A 19,534-nucleotide genomic window follows, 5' to 3' on the forward strand; every position below is an offset into this window, starting at 1 on the left:
AATGTTTAGACACCCACTATATTCACACAACACTCGTACGCGAACGGGTCTACCCAGGAGCGAGCCAGAGCCAGAGTCTGAAATAGCCGGATTTTTTGAGGAGCTAGAGGCAGAGCCAAATAAATGAAAGTGCAGAAAAACATCAAGAGCTCTCTTGCAAAAGAGTTCCTTATTTTACTCAAGAGAGCCATCATCATAAGGAGTCTTTAACCTGGAAAGAGCCAGAGCCAAGTGGGAGCCCACAAAATTTTTCAGGCTCTTTGGCTCCCAAAAAGTAGAAAAAAAGGGGGAAAATGCGCACAATTTTATTAAAAATTCAACTTTCAACTCACATTTGTGAAGAAAATGAAAAATTTCTACGTTTGTTTTCTCATTGAGAAATAAAATGAAAATAAACGCAGTAGGTACGTATATTTTCATTTGTTTCATCGTTTTTCACGAATTTTAGCCAATTTTAAATTCTAATTTAAAGAGCCAAGAGCCAGAGCTGGAGCTGGAGTGGGAGCCCAGAAATTGGCAGAGGGAGCTGAGAGTCAAAGAGCGAAGTCAGAAAGAATTGAGGAGCGAGCAAGGAGCCAAAGAGCTCATGTAAAGAAAAAGAGCCAAGAGCCAAGAGCGAGCCAGAGCTATATAAAACTTGCGGGGAGCTGAGCCAGAGCCAAGAGCAGGAGCCCTGAAATCAAGGCTCTTCCATCCCTGCAACTGAAGTCTGACACAATGCATCTCCACAGCATTTACTTTGAAATTTGAATTATTCATAACTCATCAAAAAGCATCTACCTATACCTATATAGACAAGACAGTCCGGCATATGACAATAATAGGAGTAATTGCACCCCCCCCCCCCGCCGATCCTTCAGGACAACTTTTTTCTTAAACGGGACATCCTAACTCCTAAGGAACATTTTCAAGCAAACTTGCCCAAAAAAAAGTTGCCCTCACTTACAAAATGGCGGCCATTTTGATTGACAGGTCACCCGAAATCGCAGATTTTGCGTTTCAACATAGTACTTGCATGAACTTTTTCAAACTTTACAAAGGTAGATCGAAAGATCATGCAAAAATTTATCACCTGTCAAAATTTCAAGTGCTAAAGTGGGTTTTTCGATTTTTGGTGAATTTTTGAAAATCCAATTTAGGCCAAAAATGAGGGAAAAAATCAAAATTTTACCAAATTGACCAAGAAAGCTGAAATTTGAAATATAATATACCCTATTTTTGACATGCCAAATCGATTGGAAACGGTTTCAACCCGTTTTGAGCAGTTCTGGAGCCTCCAGAAGATTTTTGAAACTCGAAATTCCCACAAAATTCCACCAAACTGGAGTTGTAAAGCTAAAATTTATTCTAAAAACTAATTTCAATACGCTACGAAGTACTGCAGGTGAATTTCAAGTCGTTTTGAAGCCTCCAGCGACTTTTTGAAAATTCCTAAAGCCTCCAGCAGATTTTAGAAACTTTAAATTTTCACAAAATTTCATCAAACTGAGATGAAGAGTCAAAATTCATTCCGCAAACTAATTTCAATACGCTACGAAGTTGACTGCTGGTGAATTTCAAGTCATTTTGGAGCCTCCAGCGACTTTTTGAAAGGTTGTATGACTTTTTTTTTGGAAAATTGTAATTTCCTAAAAGTGGCTGGAAGCTTTAAAACCATGTTTGAAAACACCATTGTAGTCTGCGAAGTAAATTTCAGCTTGCCAACTCCATTTGAAGGGCGGTTTTCCAAAAGTGGATAAGTCAATTTTTTTGAAAATTGAGTTTTTCACGCCATTCTGTTCTATAGGTCGTATCTCACCTATTTAATGCTTAACCTACCCAAAATACCTATTTATTTACTCACAATTCAGCTTTTCCGTAGGTTGCAGATCGCAATCGTTTTTCCAAAACGCGATTAGTCACAATTTATCCAGTGAACCTTTGAATTCGGTGTCAAAAATATGGGTTAAATTTTTTGTACCTACTGTAATACTTCGTGTTCGTTGAAGTAGAACTGTGAAAATTGTTTTTTTTCAATACTTAGATAGTACCGTAATATAGGTACTTTTTGTTTTTATTTGATTGCCAAAATGGATCATTTAGGTTAATTTTTTTGTAATCGATTTTTTTTGGTCTTCTTCTTTTGTATCGTGATTTACAGTTGACTTACATCGATTTGCACCACTGGTTTTATCATATAAATGAAAAACTGAAAAATCGTTTTTCCAAAAGGCGATAAGTCAGTTTACTTTTTCTGCCGCAGAAGCGCTGCGAGCTCGAGTTACATTGCCGCGAAATCCACACGTACGTGTTGAGGTAGACCTAATGCAACATGCAGGACAGGTTACAGACTCCAAGTGCATCATGGCTTCAAATGGGCACTAAAAACGTCATTTATCTCGAAATCGTGATTTCTGACTTATCGCTTTTTGGAAAACCGCCCTTCATTTGATAAATTAAATTAATATTGGGGAAATTTCAAGTTTCAAACATCAACTTGAGGCTCCAGTAATTTTCAAAAAAGTCGTTGGAGGCTCTAAAATGACTTGAAATCCCATTCCGCCTTTGTTCATGGCAGAACGATGAAATTTAGTTTTCACCCTAAGTATTTGTTACATTAATTCCAAGATGGATTTCGGGTAGTTTCATTCCGTTTTGGAGCTTACAGCGGGTCTTCATAAACTTATGAAATTTCAAGTTTCAAAAATCTACTTCAGGAGCCAAAATTTTCAAAAAATGGCTGGAGACTCCAAAATGACTCAAACTCACCATCTGTGGACGCAATAGTAGGTTCAAGTTGGAGTGCAGCGCGAATTTCGAATTTCCAACATCACTTGATGTAATTTTGAGGTAATTTCCATGTTTCAAAAATCTGTCGCATGCTCCAGAACCGCCAGAAACGATTTGAAGCTGTTTCCAATCGATTTGACAGCATAAAAATACGGAATATTCCCAATTTCAGCTTTCAAGGTTGTCAATTTAGAAACATTTTGATTTTTTTCTCATTTTTAGCCTAAATTTGATTTCCAAAAATTCACCAAAAATCGAAAAATGCGCTTCAGCACTTGAAATTTCGGCCGGTGTTAAATTTTTGCATGCTCAATCAATCTGGTTTTGTCCAGTTCAAAAAAATACGTGTGAATCCAATGTTGGGAAGAAAAATCTGCGATTTCTGCAGCCTTGTCAACCAAAATGACCGCCATTTTGTTAGTAGAGCCAACTTTTTTTTTGGCAAGCTTGCTTTTAAATGTTCCATTTCATGATTTTTCAATGATTTTAGAGCTGTTTTTCAAGTTTTCACATCGTTTTTAACAAGTTTTCAAGCATTTTCATGCATTTTTGGCCAATTTTACTGAAATTTCATGATTTTTTTATAGCCTTCAAAGTTACCCCAGTTTGAATATTATTTTTTTACTCCTCAGGGAAGAACTTTGGCACATGAACAAAAATGCGCTAATTTGTAGTCAGGAGGTGTACCAACACATCTATAATGTCACTTGACTCATTATTTGAAAATTCAAAATTCCACACACCAAGCTTTTCACATTAATTTAAAGGTATCAATAAGTAAGACATTTACACGCCAACCTTGTAGAATAAACTGAATTCAAGAAATCAACAACGTATGAGGTCAATTTTTTACAAATTGAAAAAAAAAACAAATGTAAAACTTTGAATCTGTACACATTTGGATAGGTACCTAGTCAATTATGGAAATTTAAGTACATTTAGATGATATGTGATGGGCTAAGGTGCGCTTCTCGCAGTATTTCTTGCCGCAATGGGCACACTCAAACCGAGGGTCTTCCGCATGGATACTTTTGTGCCTTGTCCAATCGCAATTACCTTTAAATTGTTGGTTGCATATGCGTCATTTGAAGGACTTCTCTCCACCATGCGTCCGTTGTTGGTGCTTAGTAAGGCGATCTTTTCGAGTAAAACCTTTGCTACACGTTTGGCAAGAAAACGGTTTCACATTGGAATGTACTCTCAGGTGTATAGTGAGATTATCTTTATAGGAAAACTTTTTTCCGCAAACAGCGCACTCGAAACAAGCTCCTTCCACATGCACGTGTTCGTGCGCCAATTTACCGCATTTGTACTTAAATCGTGCGTCACAAATGCTGCATTTGAAAGGTTTCTCTTCACTATGCGTACGTTGGTGCCGAGTCAGATTGCTTTTTCGAGCAAAACTTTTGCTACAAGTTTGGCAAGAAAACGGTTTCACACCGGAATGTACTCTCAGGTGTTCAATGAGACTTTGTTTATAGGAAAACTTTTTTCCGCATTCAGAGCACTCAAAACAAGGTCCTTCCTCATGCTTGCGTTCGTGCGTCACTTTATTGTCATTGTACTTGAATCGAGCATCACAAATGCGGCATTTGAAGGGTTTCTTTTCACTATGTGTGAGTCGATGCCTAATTAAATGTTCTTTATTAGTAAACTGTTTGTCACAGACTTTGCAGCAAAACGGCGTCGAATGTTTTCGTTGCTGGTGTCTTGTCCAATCACCTTTGTAGGAAAACATTGCACCACAAACATCGCAGCGAAAGGGGAATAAATTCCGCATCCGTACCTCTACCTACAGGAAAACAAGATCGCATTGTAAATGACAGATCCTTTTATTTCGAATAATTGTGTTGCTAACATAGTCATACATTATAAATACATATCAAAATGATGCATACATATCGCACCTCGGGAATAATAAGGTCACATCTCAAAAAAAATTGATTTTGATGTTTTTGCATTTTTGGGGTTTGTATGACCCCCCCTCAACCAAAAATTACACTTTGAGTTGGGTACATTATCTGGATCTTGTAAAAAATGCAAATGGCCTAACTCAAAATCTCAACAACATTGCAAGTTGTTTGGAGTTAGTTATAAGGGTACATCTCAAAAAACTCCACCTTTTTTGAGCAAATTTTGTACAATACAAAGTATTAACAAATAGTTTTGATTGTTTTGAATGTTTGTCAGTTAGAAATAGTCACAAGGAGTGCATTTTTTATTGCTTTGTACCAAATGGAAAATTTTTTTTAAATTGATCACTTTTCAGAAAAATGAATTTGCACATATCATGAAATTTTAGTTTTTTGAGAAAAACTCAAAAACTAAGCACTCTAGAAAAAAAACTAACGACATTACGTCGATTGAAAATTTAATTCTCTACAACTTTGTTATCCTGAAATTTTTTTTGGGCGCTTCCTTTCGCCTCCACATCAACTTTAATGAAAGGTTATAACTCAAAATGTTTTCCAAACATTGAAATATTTCCTCTTTAAGATTTTATTTTTCAATGTGTTCTTATGCTAAATGAAGGTAGGATACCAGATCTTTAAAATGAGGTGCTATTCATTCCTCACAATTAATTATAAGTTGATAAAAATAATGAATCAAGTTTTCAAAAAAAAGAAAATCACTCTCCTGTAAAATTTCACTTTTTTGAGATGTGACCTTATTACTCCCGAGGTGCGATATATTACGAGAAGAAAAAAAAAAACATTTTCTAACTACACACTCAAAAAAACTTTATTTCATTAAAAAATAAATTGTATGGTGGCGCAATAATTAGCCTTTTTCGTAGGTACCTACAAGTACTTCTGTACACCGATATTAATTGAATGTTTAGTGGTGTAGGCGGAGGAAAAACTACAAGAGAATAATGGGTAGTTTCCCAAAAACTACCGAAAACCTCCAACGCTTCAAGTTGTTCAGTAGTACTAAAACTACCAGAGAAGAATACTACCAACAGGTAATACTATTTTTATCGTTTTTCAACAAAAATGAACGCAAAAACTGTCTAAATTCTCAAAAAAAATATGCCAAGATTGATATAGCTAATTTTTTTTAGTCCAGTTCCCAAACATAGCATTTGAGATTCTGCATTGATCTCGGTCATCCCCACTATATCCAAGACCACGTAGCCCTATTTATGTAGTTCGTCATATGCCAATAGGAACAGTTGCATCCCCTCTACCTCTGCGATCCACTGGGACAACTTTCTTCTCAAAGAGGACATCATAAGCAACATTTTGAAGCAAACTTTCCAAAAAAAAAAAGAAGTTAGCCTCACTAACAAAATGAGGGCAGCTAAAAGAAGGGAAACTCGATGGCCATAAAACAACCAACTATGTTCTCTATATGGTAACCAAAGAAAATTATAAAGACAAACCTACTAAGAGGGACTTTCTAATAACATTAAAAAACCTAGTCCAAAAATGTTTAGAACTACAAATCGAGATGCTGGCTATACCCAGGTTGGGCTGCGGACTGGATGAAATGGATTGGAATCTTGTGAGACATGCGATAATCGAGTTTTTCAAGAATTCTCCAATTACAGTCCGAGTGTGCACCCAATCGAGAAGATATGTGTAGCCAGTACCAAGCGACAACCTGATTCCCGATCTAGACTTTAGCATTAAGATGTAAATAAATACCTTTTTCTATATTAAATAGACACCCTCCACCTTATATATATATGAAGAGTGATATTCCAAAACTCGCTTTGTCCATTTTCACAACTTTTCAGGAGAGAGGAAAAACAGTTTCCCTTTAAACGGGTAAATTGGCTTTTTAGGCGAGTTTAGCATTTTATTTGGGTGGATTTATGATGTAGGAGTGTAGGTATACACTTCATCCACTAAATACTGCTGAAAAAAATTTCAATAAAGATGGAAAAAGCACGTTTTGGAACATTATTTTTTTTTTAATTTTTAGTGAATTGGCTATTTAGGTGAGTTCAACACCTCATTTTGGTAGGTTGATGATGTAGGAATGTGAGTTGATACTTCATCTACCAGGTACCACTGAAAACCCAACTTTTATAAAAATGGACAAAGCGAGTTTTGGAATATCACTCTTCATATATTCATGTAAATGTTTGTAATTAGGGTTTCAGGTGTAATTTAGTTTGTCTAGATATGGCCTGATAAACTCAAAATACTTAACGTAAATATTTAAAATAACTGTAAATATTGTATCTTTTCATACATTTTTATATACTTTTTATACTTTTTCATTTTATAATATCTTTCTTTTTTTTTATTAATCCCCAAAATACTGATACCCAAATACAGAAAAGTTATCCAAACATCCAGAAGTCGCAATTTGAAGACAGTCCTGGATCAAGATATCTAAAATTGTATATAGTAACTTTAGACTAGCATAGAAAAACATAGCAATCTTCATTGTGGGCGGTTGGTGAGAAGCAAGCAGCAAGTGCGCTGACCGCCCCACAAATATCCCAATGTACTCACGGTCTTATAACTAGGGGCCCCAACTTGTTGGGATCACCCCTAGGCGAAATCACTCCCCCTTCAAACTTCCCCCAGAGATGGGTCGGGGGCCCAGTCTGCTGTCAGACAGGTATGCGTGAATAACGACTCCTGAAGCTTGGCAGAGATCGAGCCTTAGGCAACCGCCTAGGGGTCTGGGTCAGGGTGGACGATCCGTCTCACTCTCCCCCCCATTCCCCTTCCCGTCCCTCGTCTTAATCTTGGGGTGAAGGTATAGCTATATTCTAGAATAATTAATAGTAGTTAATATTAGTAACCCTAAAATTAAGATTGTTTTTTCTTTTTAAATAAATTAAACCCTCGGCGCCTAGTGCAACCGAGGAGTTTACCAAAAAAAAAAAAAAAAAAAAAAAACTTTGATTGACAAGTTCACCCGAAATCGCAAATTTTGCAATCTAATAGAAGTAGGATTTGCACAACATTTTCGGAACTGAACAAAGTTAGATCGAATGAGCATGCCAATATTATATCATCATCACAAGTCAAAATTTCAAGTGCTATAGTGTATATTTTTCAATTTTTGGTGAACTTCGTGGAAATGCCCCAATTTTCGATCTGCCAAATCGATTGAAAATGGTTTCAAAGCGTGTTTGAAATTTTCACAAGATCTCATCAAATAAAGTTGGTTGGAATGAACAAATTCACGGTGTAAACTAATTTCAATACGTTATGAAGTCGACTGCAGGTAGATTTCAAGTCGTTTACGAGCCTACAGAAAATTTTTGGAAACTACTGGAGCCCTGAGCAGATTTTTCAATGCCCGAAATATCCATAAAATTATTCCAAAACAGCTGGAAATCCATAATTCTTTTTTTTATGGTGCCGTGACACAAAAAACACAATTTTGAGTGTTTTTTGAGTTTTTGAAGATGGCTCACCTGGAGGGAAAATTTGAAAAAATACCAATTATAGTACTCATGCAGATACATTTTTGAAAAAAAATTTCATGTGCTTGGATTAGGTTTGGAGATACGGCGGTTTCAAATTTTCTTTTGTCAATATCTCTCTCCAGGGGGCCAACAATTTTTGAGAAAAATTCACGTTGCTAGGATCATTATCTTCTTCAAGTATTTTGAGTGAATACAGATTTTTTTTCAAAACTCGTTGAAGCATGATTTTTTTCCCCTAAAAAATGCGTTTTTTCGCTAATGTGAGTAAGGTAGGTGGGTTTGGGGGAATTTTTTGGCTCCGACATTTTTTTTAATGGTACTCAACAATGTTTCATAAAAATTTCAGAAATCTGAGGACAGGGGCATTTCACCTATTTTACCCAGGAATACCCTTCAAACTATCTTGATATAAGCGTAAATACTTCTGCACCTGTAGTTTTACGATCACGCGGTATAAATGAATTTTCAATTACACAATTCTGAGGTAAAATTTCACGCTGAACAACTTGGTTCTCTTCGATTTCCGCCATTTGTCCATATTTTTGGAGAAAAACGTGGAAAACGTGGTTTTTTGAGAGCTTTTTGAGCGTTTGAGCTTGACCCACCACTCCAAATGGCCAGAACTATATTCGTTTACAAAATAACTTTATCTCAATTACGCGCTGATACAGAATTTTCCCCCTGAAAACCCCGTTTTTTGCCCCCCCTGGCTGAGGGGGTGGGGGTGGGGAGCGGGCTATGGGCCTAAAATTATTTTTGGGGGTACTTAACATACCCTGTGAGTTTCATCGAAATCCGAGGTTAAGGGCATTTTGCCTATCTTATCCGGGGGTACCCTTTGATAAATTGCGTAGGTACCCTTTCCTCCTCCCTCCGAGACAACATGAAATTCAGTTTACACGCAATTTTTGACATTAAAACGGAGATGCATTGCTTTGGAGCATCTAACGCCTTTATAGAAACTCCTGGTTTTCAGAAAATGCCATAAAATCTGTCTGAATTAAATTTGTCACATGCTGTGCAGATATAAATTCAAGTTCAAGTTTCAAAAATCATACTTCAGGTTCCAAGAATTTTCAAAAAAGTTGCTGGAGGCTCCAAAATGACTTCAAATCACCAGCAGTCGACGCAGTTGCGTGTTTAAGTTGGAGTGCAGCGCGAATTTCGAATTTCCAACTTCATTTGATGAAATTATATTTAAATTTTCAGTTATGGAAATCTACTGCTGGCTCAAGAACTGCTCAAAACGGTTTCAAACCCTGTCCAATCGATTTGAAAACTCGAAAATAGGGAATAATCCAAATTTCACCTTTCAAGGTATATGTATTTAGTGAAATTTTGATTTTTTTTTCTCATTCTTGGCTTTTTGATTCTCAAAAGTTTACCAAAAATCGAGAAATACACTTAAACATCTGAAATTTTGGCTGGGGAATAAAAATTCTCCAAAAAATAACGCGTAAACTTCGAAAAATTTGGGTAAAATTGGCATTTTGCACGAAATTATTTTAAAAAACTTGACAAATTTGCCCAGAAAATGGCAAAAATTCAAGAAAATGAGTCGACTATCATGTTGGGGAATACTGTAATTCACTCTTAAACTGATTACATTTTTAAAAAATTAAACGTTAAACACACTAAAATACCAATCTTTTCCCAATTCCCACACAAGTTGTAGCACAAGTTCAGTATCAATAAGTAAGGTATTTACACTCTAATCTCTAAGAATAGTTATAACACAAGTCTAGCTTTTTTCACGTTGAAAAAAAAACAAACAGAACTTTGACATTTAATTACATACATTTAGATGATATGTGATTGGCTAAGGCGCGCTTATCGGGGAATTTATACCCACAATGGGCACACTGGAAACGAGGGCCCTCCACATGGATACGTTCGTGCCTTACCTTACTACCTTCATAACTGAATTGTTTGTTGCATATGCGGCATTTGAAGGGGTTCTCTTCACTATGCGTCCTTTGGTGCCGAATAAGATTGCCTCTCACAGCAAAACTTTTGCTACACGTTTGGCAAGAAAATGGTTTTACACCGGAATGTAGTCTCAGATGTTCAATGAGAGTCTGTTTATAAGTTAACACTTTTCCGCAATGAGCGCATTCAAAACAAGGTCCATCATGCGCGCGTTCGTGCCTCGATTTATTGCTGTAATCCTTGAATCGTGCGTCACAAATGCTGCATTTAAAACGTTTCTTTACGCTATGTGCCCGTCCATGTCGAATAAGATGACATTTATAAGGAAACTGTTTGTCGCAGACTTGGCACTGAATTGGCTTCCTATGTTCTCGCTGCTGGTGTACAGTCAAATCACCTTTGTAGGAAAACATTGCACCACAAACATCGCAGCAGTAGGGGAATGAATTCCGTATCAGTACCTTTACCTACAGGAAAAAACATCAAATCGCAAATGACACGTCTTCTTTCAAATAATTGTGTTGCCAACTAGTCATGCCACATAAATATCAAAAACAAGCATGCACAGGATGCGCAAAAACACCAAGCACCTCCAAAAAAGTTTTATATTAAATATTATGCCCATAGAACAGGAAGCTCAAGAAAGAATCATTTTAGAAAAGGAATAGATGCATCCATCCGCTCTCGCCGATTCTCTGGGACACTTATTTTCTTAAAGAGGACATTTTAACTACCATTTAAAAGCAAACTTGTTACGAAAAAGTTGGTCTAGCTAATAAAATAACAGCCACTTGACCAGCCAAAATTTCAAGTGCTAAAGTGTAGGTACCTATTTTTCTTTTTCTGCGATAATTTTTGAAAATCAAATTTGGGCTAAAAATGAAAAAACAAAGTCAAAATTTTACCAAATTGATCTAGAAAGCTGAAATTTAGAGTATGCCCCATTTTCGACGTACGAGATCGATTGACAATGGTTTCAAAGCATTTTGGACACTTTTGGAGCCTCCAGCTGATTTTTGAAACTTGAAATGTCAACAGAATCGCATCAAATGAAGTCGGAATTCTGAAATTCACGCTGTACTCCAGCTTAGACACGCTATTAAATCGACTGCTGGCGAGTTTAAGTTATTTCAGAGCCTCCATCGACTTTATTAAAATTCTTGGAGCCTCCAGAAGATTTTTGAAACTTGGGAAATTTCATCTTTCGTGGAGCTGAAAAGCAGAAACTCATTTTGTAAACTAATTTCGATACGCCACATGAAGGCGACTGCAGGTAGATTTCAACTTGTTTTGGAGCTTCCAGCGAATTTTTAGAAATCGCTGAAGCCAAGTGCTAAAAATTTGTAATTCTTTCTGCACTCCAATCTCATCAATCATCAATCATCATACACGTTTGAAAATTTGATAAATTACCATTCCGCCTCCGTTCGAGGTAGAACGATGAAATTTCATTTTCACCCTATGTGATAGGTATGCACATTAATTCCAAGATGGATTGCAGGGAAGTAGTTTCATTCCGTTTTGGAGCCTACAGCCGGGTTTCATTGAAAATTTTACGATTTTTAGCACCTCCACTTATCACCTATATTTTTCAATGTTAGTAAATGTCGCTTTTCCAAGTCCCAAGTTGGACAAATTATGAAACCGGATACTTCTAAAGGAAGAGTATGGAATGGAAAGGGGAGATTTGCGCCATAATAATATCGATTGAAATTGCTTCAAAAAATATTTTCGTTCTTTCGTCATTACTTGCGGAGAGGGGAAATTGTCCAAAAAATAAATGCGTAAGCTCAAGAAAATTTGGGTGAAATTGGCATTTTGCACGAAGCAATTTTTGAAAACTCAACTGATTCGCCCAGAAAATGGCAAAAATCCAAAAAAATAAGTACATACATCGACTATCCTATTTAGAGATTCTCTGATTTGATTTTTGTAACTTCATCAATCGATACATATTGAGAAGAGGGGAAAACGTCAAACACAACACATCATCAAGTATTCTTTCCCATATGTGGGTAGAAGCACAAGTGTGATTCTAAAAATTAACTAAATTGAATAAATCGGTCAAGTATCAAGTCAAGTTTTTTTCAACTGAAAAAAAACAACACAGATTTGAATCCGTATACACATTCAGATAGGTAGGTAGGTAGGTAGTCAATTGTTGAAATTCAAGAACATTTAGATGATATGTGAATGGCTAGGGTGTGCTTATGACAGTATTTGTTGCCGCAACCCTAGTGACAAAATATGAGAGCGTTTCCGCTGGCGACTTTTTAGGACCACTTTGCTATAGCGTTTCCGCTAGCAGATAGCGAAAACGCTCTACAAGGTATGCTATTCACTGTAGGGGGTAATGTGTAGCTGGAACATGTAACCAAACAAAAGAAAAAGATTCCTTTTGTGACAAAACTACAACCACAATTAACAGAAATACGAATGTGTAGGCTAGGTGCCTAGGTAGTATGTTGTAGTTGCACAGAAAAGTCATTATCTCCCCCTTACACTCCAACTGATGAGTGATGGAACCTGTTTTCTTCTCTTACTTTCTCTGGGATGTTTAGTTTGGTTCTTGCTGATCTCCTCCTACCCCGCGTATCTGGTACTGATGTAGGGATGTTTGTCAACTTCATTTACAGGAGTACACCACTAGTGCAGGTTTAGAAATTGGTATTAGATTAAGCATATATGGCAATTGATCCTTGTTCAGGGAGGTAATTTTTTTTGATCAATTTCGAGAAATTTATCCACCCAAACATATGTATGTGTAGCCAATAATTTTTCAAATTTTTTGAGATGTGTTTGAACAGTATGTGATATGTTTATGATAGTGAAATATTTTTTTAAAAAAGAAATTGATCATTTGTGAAACATTTCCAGCAAAAAGAAAAACATGCTGCTTTTCATGGGTTTCTGAAACTGAAAGTGCTTCACACTAAAAAAAAGATATGTACTTACTACTTACTTAATCGCATACCTGAGCACATATATCCACACAATCATTAAGAGGATAAGACAAGCGATTTGGGGTACATAGCAGTCAAAATTTTAAGGTGTTTTTGAGTCAAAAACAATCTTCAAATTTTAGTCCCAAAAAATTGTAATAAATGGACAACAGTTTCACTTGAATTTAAAGGCACACAAAATCCTCACAAAAAAAGGATAGAGCTTTGAAATTCGCATTATCGGCTAATTCCTAATTCCTTGGATTTTTTAGTCAGAAAACTGTAATTTTATTTTTATCCAAAACTAAAGACTCAATAAATAAAATTTTTCAGGGAGGGAGATGGAAAAAAATGAAATTTTTTAACTCTGTTGAATGAAGCATCAAAATAAATGTTTTTCAACCTTCTAAATTTAAATCCATTTTAGAATTAATTATTTAATTCAAGTTCCTTTTCACGAAAAATTCAACAGCAAAACGTTAAAAGATGTTTTCGTAGCTAAACTATTCCAAATTCTAACATGCATCATAAAAACGCCAGCGAAAAAGCGAAATGCTGAAGTAAATTAATACCTGAAATAGCGTTTTCGCTTTTCGCTCTCAAAAACGCCAGCGTTTTCGCTTTTCACCCACAAAAATGCTCTGTGATAAAAACTGGCAGTAGCGTTTTCGCTATCCGCTGTCATTTCCGCCATGTGAAAAGAACTCCAGATAGCGTTTTTAATGGCGAAAAGCGAAAACGCTAGCGACTTTTTAGGACAAACTAGCTATCCGCCAGCGTTTTCGCTAGCGGATCGCGTTTTTCGTTGTCAATTGGGAATGGGCACACTCAAAACGAGGGTCCTTCACATGGGCACTTTCGTGCCTTGTACAATTGCTATTATTCTTGAATTGTTGGTTGCATATGCGGCATTTGAAGGGCATCTCTTTTGTATGCGTCCGTTGGTGCTGAGTAAGATGATGTTTCTGAGTAAAACGTTTGCTACACGTTTGGCATGAAAATGCTCTCACACCGGAATGTAGTTCCAGGTGTCTAATGAGAGACTGTTTACAAGTTAACACTTTTCCGCAATCAGCGCATTCAAAACCAGGTCTTTCCGCATGCACGCGTTCGTGCCTCCATTTATTGCAGTAGTTCTTGAATCGTGCGTCACAACGGCGGCATTTGTACACTTTCTTTTCTCTATGTGTCACTCCATGTTCACTTGAAGATCTTTTATAAGCAAACTGTTTGTCATTGACTTTGCGGTGAGACGGCTTCGAATGTTCTTGCTGATGTCTTAACGAATCACCTTCACAGGAAAACATTGTACCACAAATTTCGCAGCAGTAAGGGAATGAATTCCGTATCAGTACCTTTACCTACAGAATAAAAGATCATATCGCAAATGACACGTCATCATCTTTTGAATAATTGTATTGCCAACAAGTTATGCCACATAAATACCAAAATGAAGTATACATACAGAGTGCGCAAAAATACTGAGGAAGTACCACCTTTATTAAAAGTTATGTCCCTTGAAAGGGAGGCTCAAAGAAAATCATTTTCGAAAAAATAACGAGTTTTTTCGCTTCATTCAATATAAATGGCTTGTTTTGAGAAAAATGGTCCAGTTCCAAAATACAGCATTTGAGATTCTGCGTCGATTTAGGCAAATCCCACTAAAATTCAAGACCACATAGTTCGTTATAAATGTCAATAGGAATATATGCATCCCCCTCCCTTGCCGACCCTGGGACAACTTTTTTCTTAGAGGGGCCATCTTAAGCAACATTTTAAAGCAAACTTGCAAAAAAAAAAGTTGGCTCCACTAATGAAATGGTGGCCAATCGGATTGGTACGGTTTCAAACCCTTTCCGATCGATTTGACAACTCGAAAATAGGGAATAATCCAAATTTCAGCTCTCAAGGCCAATTTAGTGAAATTTTGATTTTTTCCCCTCATTTTTTAGAGCGGGCAAATTAGCGGTTTTAAAAAGGAAAAAATTGGCACATAAATTTTTTCTTCGGGAATGTGTTCGGATGGACCCTCTGAACCACCAAAAAAAAGCCGACTCTCCTACCCCTGGAGGAAAATTTTTTAGGGGGCTGAAACCGGTTCCGATTCATGTTTTTTGCGTTTTACTCCGTAAATATTAGGTTTTTGAGAAAAACTACCATGACGAAAAATGTTCCCCTTCAAATTCTCGACAATTTGATACTACGCTCGATACCCATTGCTCAAGGGGGGTGTCCAAAAAAAGGGGTGGAAAGAGTAGGTGTTTCAAAAAAGATCAGTCCAATAAATTGATCAAAATTACCACTTGAAATCATTCGTTTTCGCTCAATTTTTTTTTACAAAGTCTACTCACTCAACTACTGATTAAACTACCATTGGTTTGTCTTCAACCCTCCTCGGGGGTTCGTGAGGGTTGCTTGATTTTTCAAGTAACACACTACTGAATCATATATTTGAAAAACAAATCTGGACGTACGATATATCGAATAGTATGTTTTCGAGGTCGCTGAATACGAATATGAACTTATTTTTTGCATACAACCCCTGAAAGCCCCTCTGTGCCCAAAATGGGGGTCTAAATGTTGAAAAATCGTGAAAAGTCGAGTGATATATCGAATGGCACGTTTTCGAGGTCGCTGAGTGCGAATATGAACTTATTTTTTGAGTCCCACCCCCCAATGTCTCTCTGTGCCCCAAAATGAGGGTGAAAATTTTGAAAAATCGTGAAAAGTCGAGTGATATATCGATTTGAATGTTTTCGAAGTCGCTGAGCACGAATATGGCCATATTTTTTGGGCTCAACCCCTCACAGCTCCCAACTGCCCCAAAAAAAGGCCAAAATTTTGAAAAAATGTAAAAAGTCGAGTGACATATTGAATGATATGTTTTCGAAATCGCTGAGTACGAATATGAACTTATTTTTTGCCTACAACCCCTCAAAGCTGCTCTGTGCCTCAAAATGAGAGTCCAAATTTTGAAAAATTGTGAAAAGTCGAGTGATATATCGACTTGTATGTTTTTGAGACACTGAACTGGAATATGCACTTTTTTCCTGCTCTACTTACGATTCCTCAAAATCCCCTTGCGTCCCCTAAATAGGATAATATGTTTACTTAATAAAGCTAGAAAGCTGTTTTGGTATGTATTCTATTTTCGATTCCCTAAATCGACTGGAAACACTTTCAAGCCATTTCGAGTCGTTCTGGAGCCTCCAGCAGATTTTTGAAAATTCTTGGTAGCATTTGTGAAAATTTCAACTTCCAGAAATCTGCAAGAGACTCCAGTAGTGCTCAAAATAACTCTAAAACGTCTGCTTAGTTACGAGAAATTTTAATTTTTTTAAAATAATTTTTTTGCAACGATTTAAAAAGTTTACCAAAAATCAAAAAATGGACTTGAAATGCCTAGAATTGAAATTTTTGCTGTTGGGTATTTTTGCATGCTCTTTAGTTTTAGTTTACGTAGTTTTGTTCGAAAATTTTCCTGCTGGTTGGAATCTCTCTCTCCTTCTCAGTTCTCTCCACATCAAAGTTTCAATGAATGATTATTATAAACATCAGACCCTCATTTTGGGGCACAGAGGGGCTTTCAGGGGTTGTAGGCAAAAAATAAGTTCATATTCGTACTCAGCGATTTCGAAAACATATCATTCAATATGTCACTCGACTTTTTACATTTTTTCAAAATTTTGGCCTTTTTTTGGGGCAGTTGGGAGCTGTGAGGGGTTGAGCCCAAAAAATATGGCCATATTCGTGCTCAGCGACTTCGAAAACATTCAAATCGATATATCACTCGACTTTTCACGATTTTTCAAAATTTTCACCCTCATTTTGGGGCACAGAGAGACATTGGGGGGTGGGACTCAAAAAATAAGTTCATATTCGCACTCAGCGACCTCGAAAACGTGCCATTCGATATATCACTCGACTTTTCACGATTTTTCAACATTTAGACCCCCATTTTGGGCACAGAGGGGCTTTCAGGGGTTGTATGCAAAAAATAAGTTCATATTCGTATTCAGCGACCTCGAAAACATACTATTCGATATATCGTACGTCCAGATTTGTTTTTCAAATATATGATTCAGTAGTGTGTTACTTGAAAAATCAAGCAACCCTCACGAACCCCCGAGGAGGGTTGAAGACAAACCAATGGTAGTTTAATCAGTAGTTGGGTGAGTAGACTTTGTAAAAAAAAATTGAGCGAAAACGAATGATTTCAAGTGGTAATTTTGATCAATTTATTGGACTGATCTTTTTTGAAACACCTACTCTTTCCACCCCTTTTTTTGGACACCCCCCTTGAGCAATGGGTATCGAGCGTAGTATCAAATTGTCGAGAATTTGAAGGGGAACATTTTTCGTCATGGTAGTTTTTCTCAAAAACCTAATATTTACGGAGTAAAACGCAAAAAACGTGAATCGGAACCGGTTTCAGCCCCCTAAAAAATTTTCCTCCAGGGGTAGGAGAGTCGGCTTTTTTTTGGTGGTTCAGAGGGTCCATCCGAACACATTCCCGAAGAAAAAATTTATGTGCCAATTCTTTCCTTTTTGTACTGGTTTTTTTACGTTATTTTCCCGCTCTATTTAGTTTAAATATTTTGATTCTCAAAAATTTACCAAAAATCAAGAAATGCACTTTATAGTACCTGAAATTTTGGCTGGTGATAAATTTTTGCGTGCTCTTCCAATCTAGCTTTGTCCAGTTCAAAAGGATGAGTAGGAGAGGTAAGGTGAGATTTGTGCCATAATAATATCGATTGAAATTGTCTCAAAAAATGTTTTCCTCATTGTTTGCGGAGTTGCTGGGCTAGAAGTGGGAAAATAATTGACCAAAAAAATAATGGGTAGGATTTAGAAAGTTTGCGCGAACACTTTTTTGAAAACTTGACTAACTCGTCCAGAAAATCGCAAAAATTCAAAAAAATAAACAGACTATCGAATTGAGAGATTCTAATTTGGTTTTGATGACATCATCGATCGACAGACTTTGAAATCGGAAAAAAACGCCAAATATAAATATATCATTGTGTATTTTTTCCATATAAGTACGTAGAGGAACAAGTCGGATGTCAATTAGGCATTTAATAGATCCCAATCTCTAAGGAAAATAAACTGAATTTGAGAAATTTGAAAAAAAAAACAACAAAACAATGACAAAACAAATTTGAATCTGTATACACATCTAGAAAGGTATGTACTCAATTATTGATATTTATGTACATTTAGATGATAAGTGATTGACTAGGGTGATCTTACAGTGAAATTTGCTGCCGCAATGGGCACACTCAAAACGAGGGCCCTCCACATGTTTACGTTCGTGCCTTGCCCTGTAGTAATCTTGCTTGTATTTTCGCTTGCAAATGCGGCATTTGAAGGGTTTCTCTTTTGTATGCGTTCCTTGGTGCTGAGTAAGAAGCTGTTTTAGAGCAAAACTTTTGCTACACGTTTGGCAGGAAAACGGTTTCACACCGGAATGTAGTCTCAGGTGTGCAATGAGATTCTGTTTATAAGTTAACACTTTTCCGCAATCAGCGCATTCAAAACCAGGTCTTTCCGCATGCACGCGTTCGTGCCTCCATTTACTGGCATAGTTCTTGAATCGTGCATCACAAATGCGGCATTTGTAGTGTTTCTTTTCGCTATGCGCAAATCCATGTGAAATAAGAGAGCTTTTATGAGCAAACTGTTTGTCACAGACTTGGCAGTGAAACGGCTTCGAATGTTCTCGCTCCTGATGTCTTGTCCAATCACGTTGACAGGAAAATACTGTACCACAAATATCGCAGCAGTAGGGGAATGAATTCCGTATCAGTACCTTTACCTGCAGGAAAAAAGAATATAATATTGCTCGTCGTCGTCGTAGTCGCGCTCCTTTACAGGAGATAGCGTATATGTCCATCTATGTTAGCCGGTATCTAGCGTATCTAATTGTTTCTTTCAGGGTCTTGCAGGGGGAGTTGGCCGGTGAGTTTGTTGTTAACAGTTCCGATCGTTTCCTCCCTCTCGTCGATCTTCCTTGGATTTTCCCCTGTACCGCTAGCATGAAAATACCGTTTTCTCGTATTTTATGAGCTAAATACTTTAGCTTTCTGTTTTTGATGTCTTCAACTACGACTTTCCGCTCCTCTCCTATTCTTGCTAGTACTTCCTTGTTGGTAACGAAGTCCTTCCATGAGATCCGTAGTAGCCTTCGATAGCACCACATCTCAAAAGCGGATACTTTCTTCTCGCATTCTGCACTCATGGTCCATGTTTCGCAGGAATACTTCAGAACGGTCCATACGTAGCATCGCATAATTCTCTTCCTCAGATCAATACTCATCGTTCGATTTCCCAGCACATTGGCAAGGTTGTTGAAAGCAGTCTTTGCCATTCCAATCCGTGATTTGATTTCTTTATGATCTCTAGCATCGTTGTTTATCAGTGCTCCAAGGTACCTGAATTGCTTTACATTTTCAATTTCTTGTGATCCGATGTTGATTTTGACCTCTTTATC

The 19,534-nt window shown here is 37.0% G+C and overlaps 1 protein-coding gene across 2 annotated transcripts in view; it reads right to left on the reverse strand.

Moving 5' to 3' along the window:
• Nucleotides 1-3,654: 3,654 nt before the first annotated feature.
• LOC135849535 (zinc finger protein 37-like) overlaps nucleotides 3,655-19,534 on the reverse strand; it is an 83,969-nt gene continuing 68,089 nt past the window's right edge. Inside the window, exon 10 of one of the 2 annotated variants that reach the window (XM_065370039.1) lies at nucleotides 3,655-4,561. In XM_065370039.1, coding sequence (XP_065226111.1) covers nucleotides 3,851-4,561 — 711 coding nt within the window. In that variant the 3' untranslated portion in view covers nucleotides 3,655-3,850. Of the gene's footprint in view, nucleotides 4,562-13,589; nucleotides 14,400-19,534 lie in introns of those variants that run through there. The other variant, XM_065370052.1, reaches the window with a different exon arrangement.

The sequence above is a fragment of the Planococcus citri genome, chromosome 5 (genome assembly GCF_950023065.1).
Source record: "Planococcus citri chromosome 5, ihPlaCitr1.1, whole genome shotgun sequence".
NCBI classification, from domain to species: Eukaryota; Metazoa; Arthropoda; class Insecta; order Hemiptera; family Pseudococcidae; genus Planococcus; species Planococcus citri.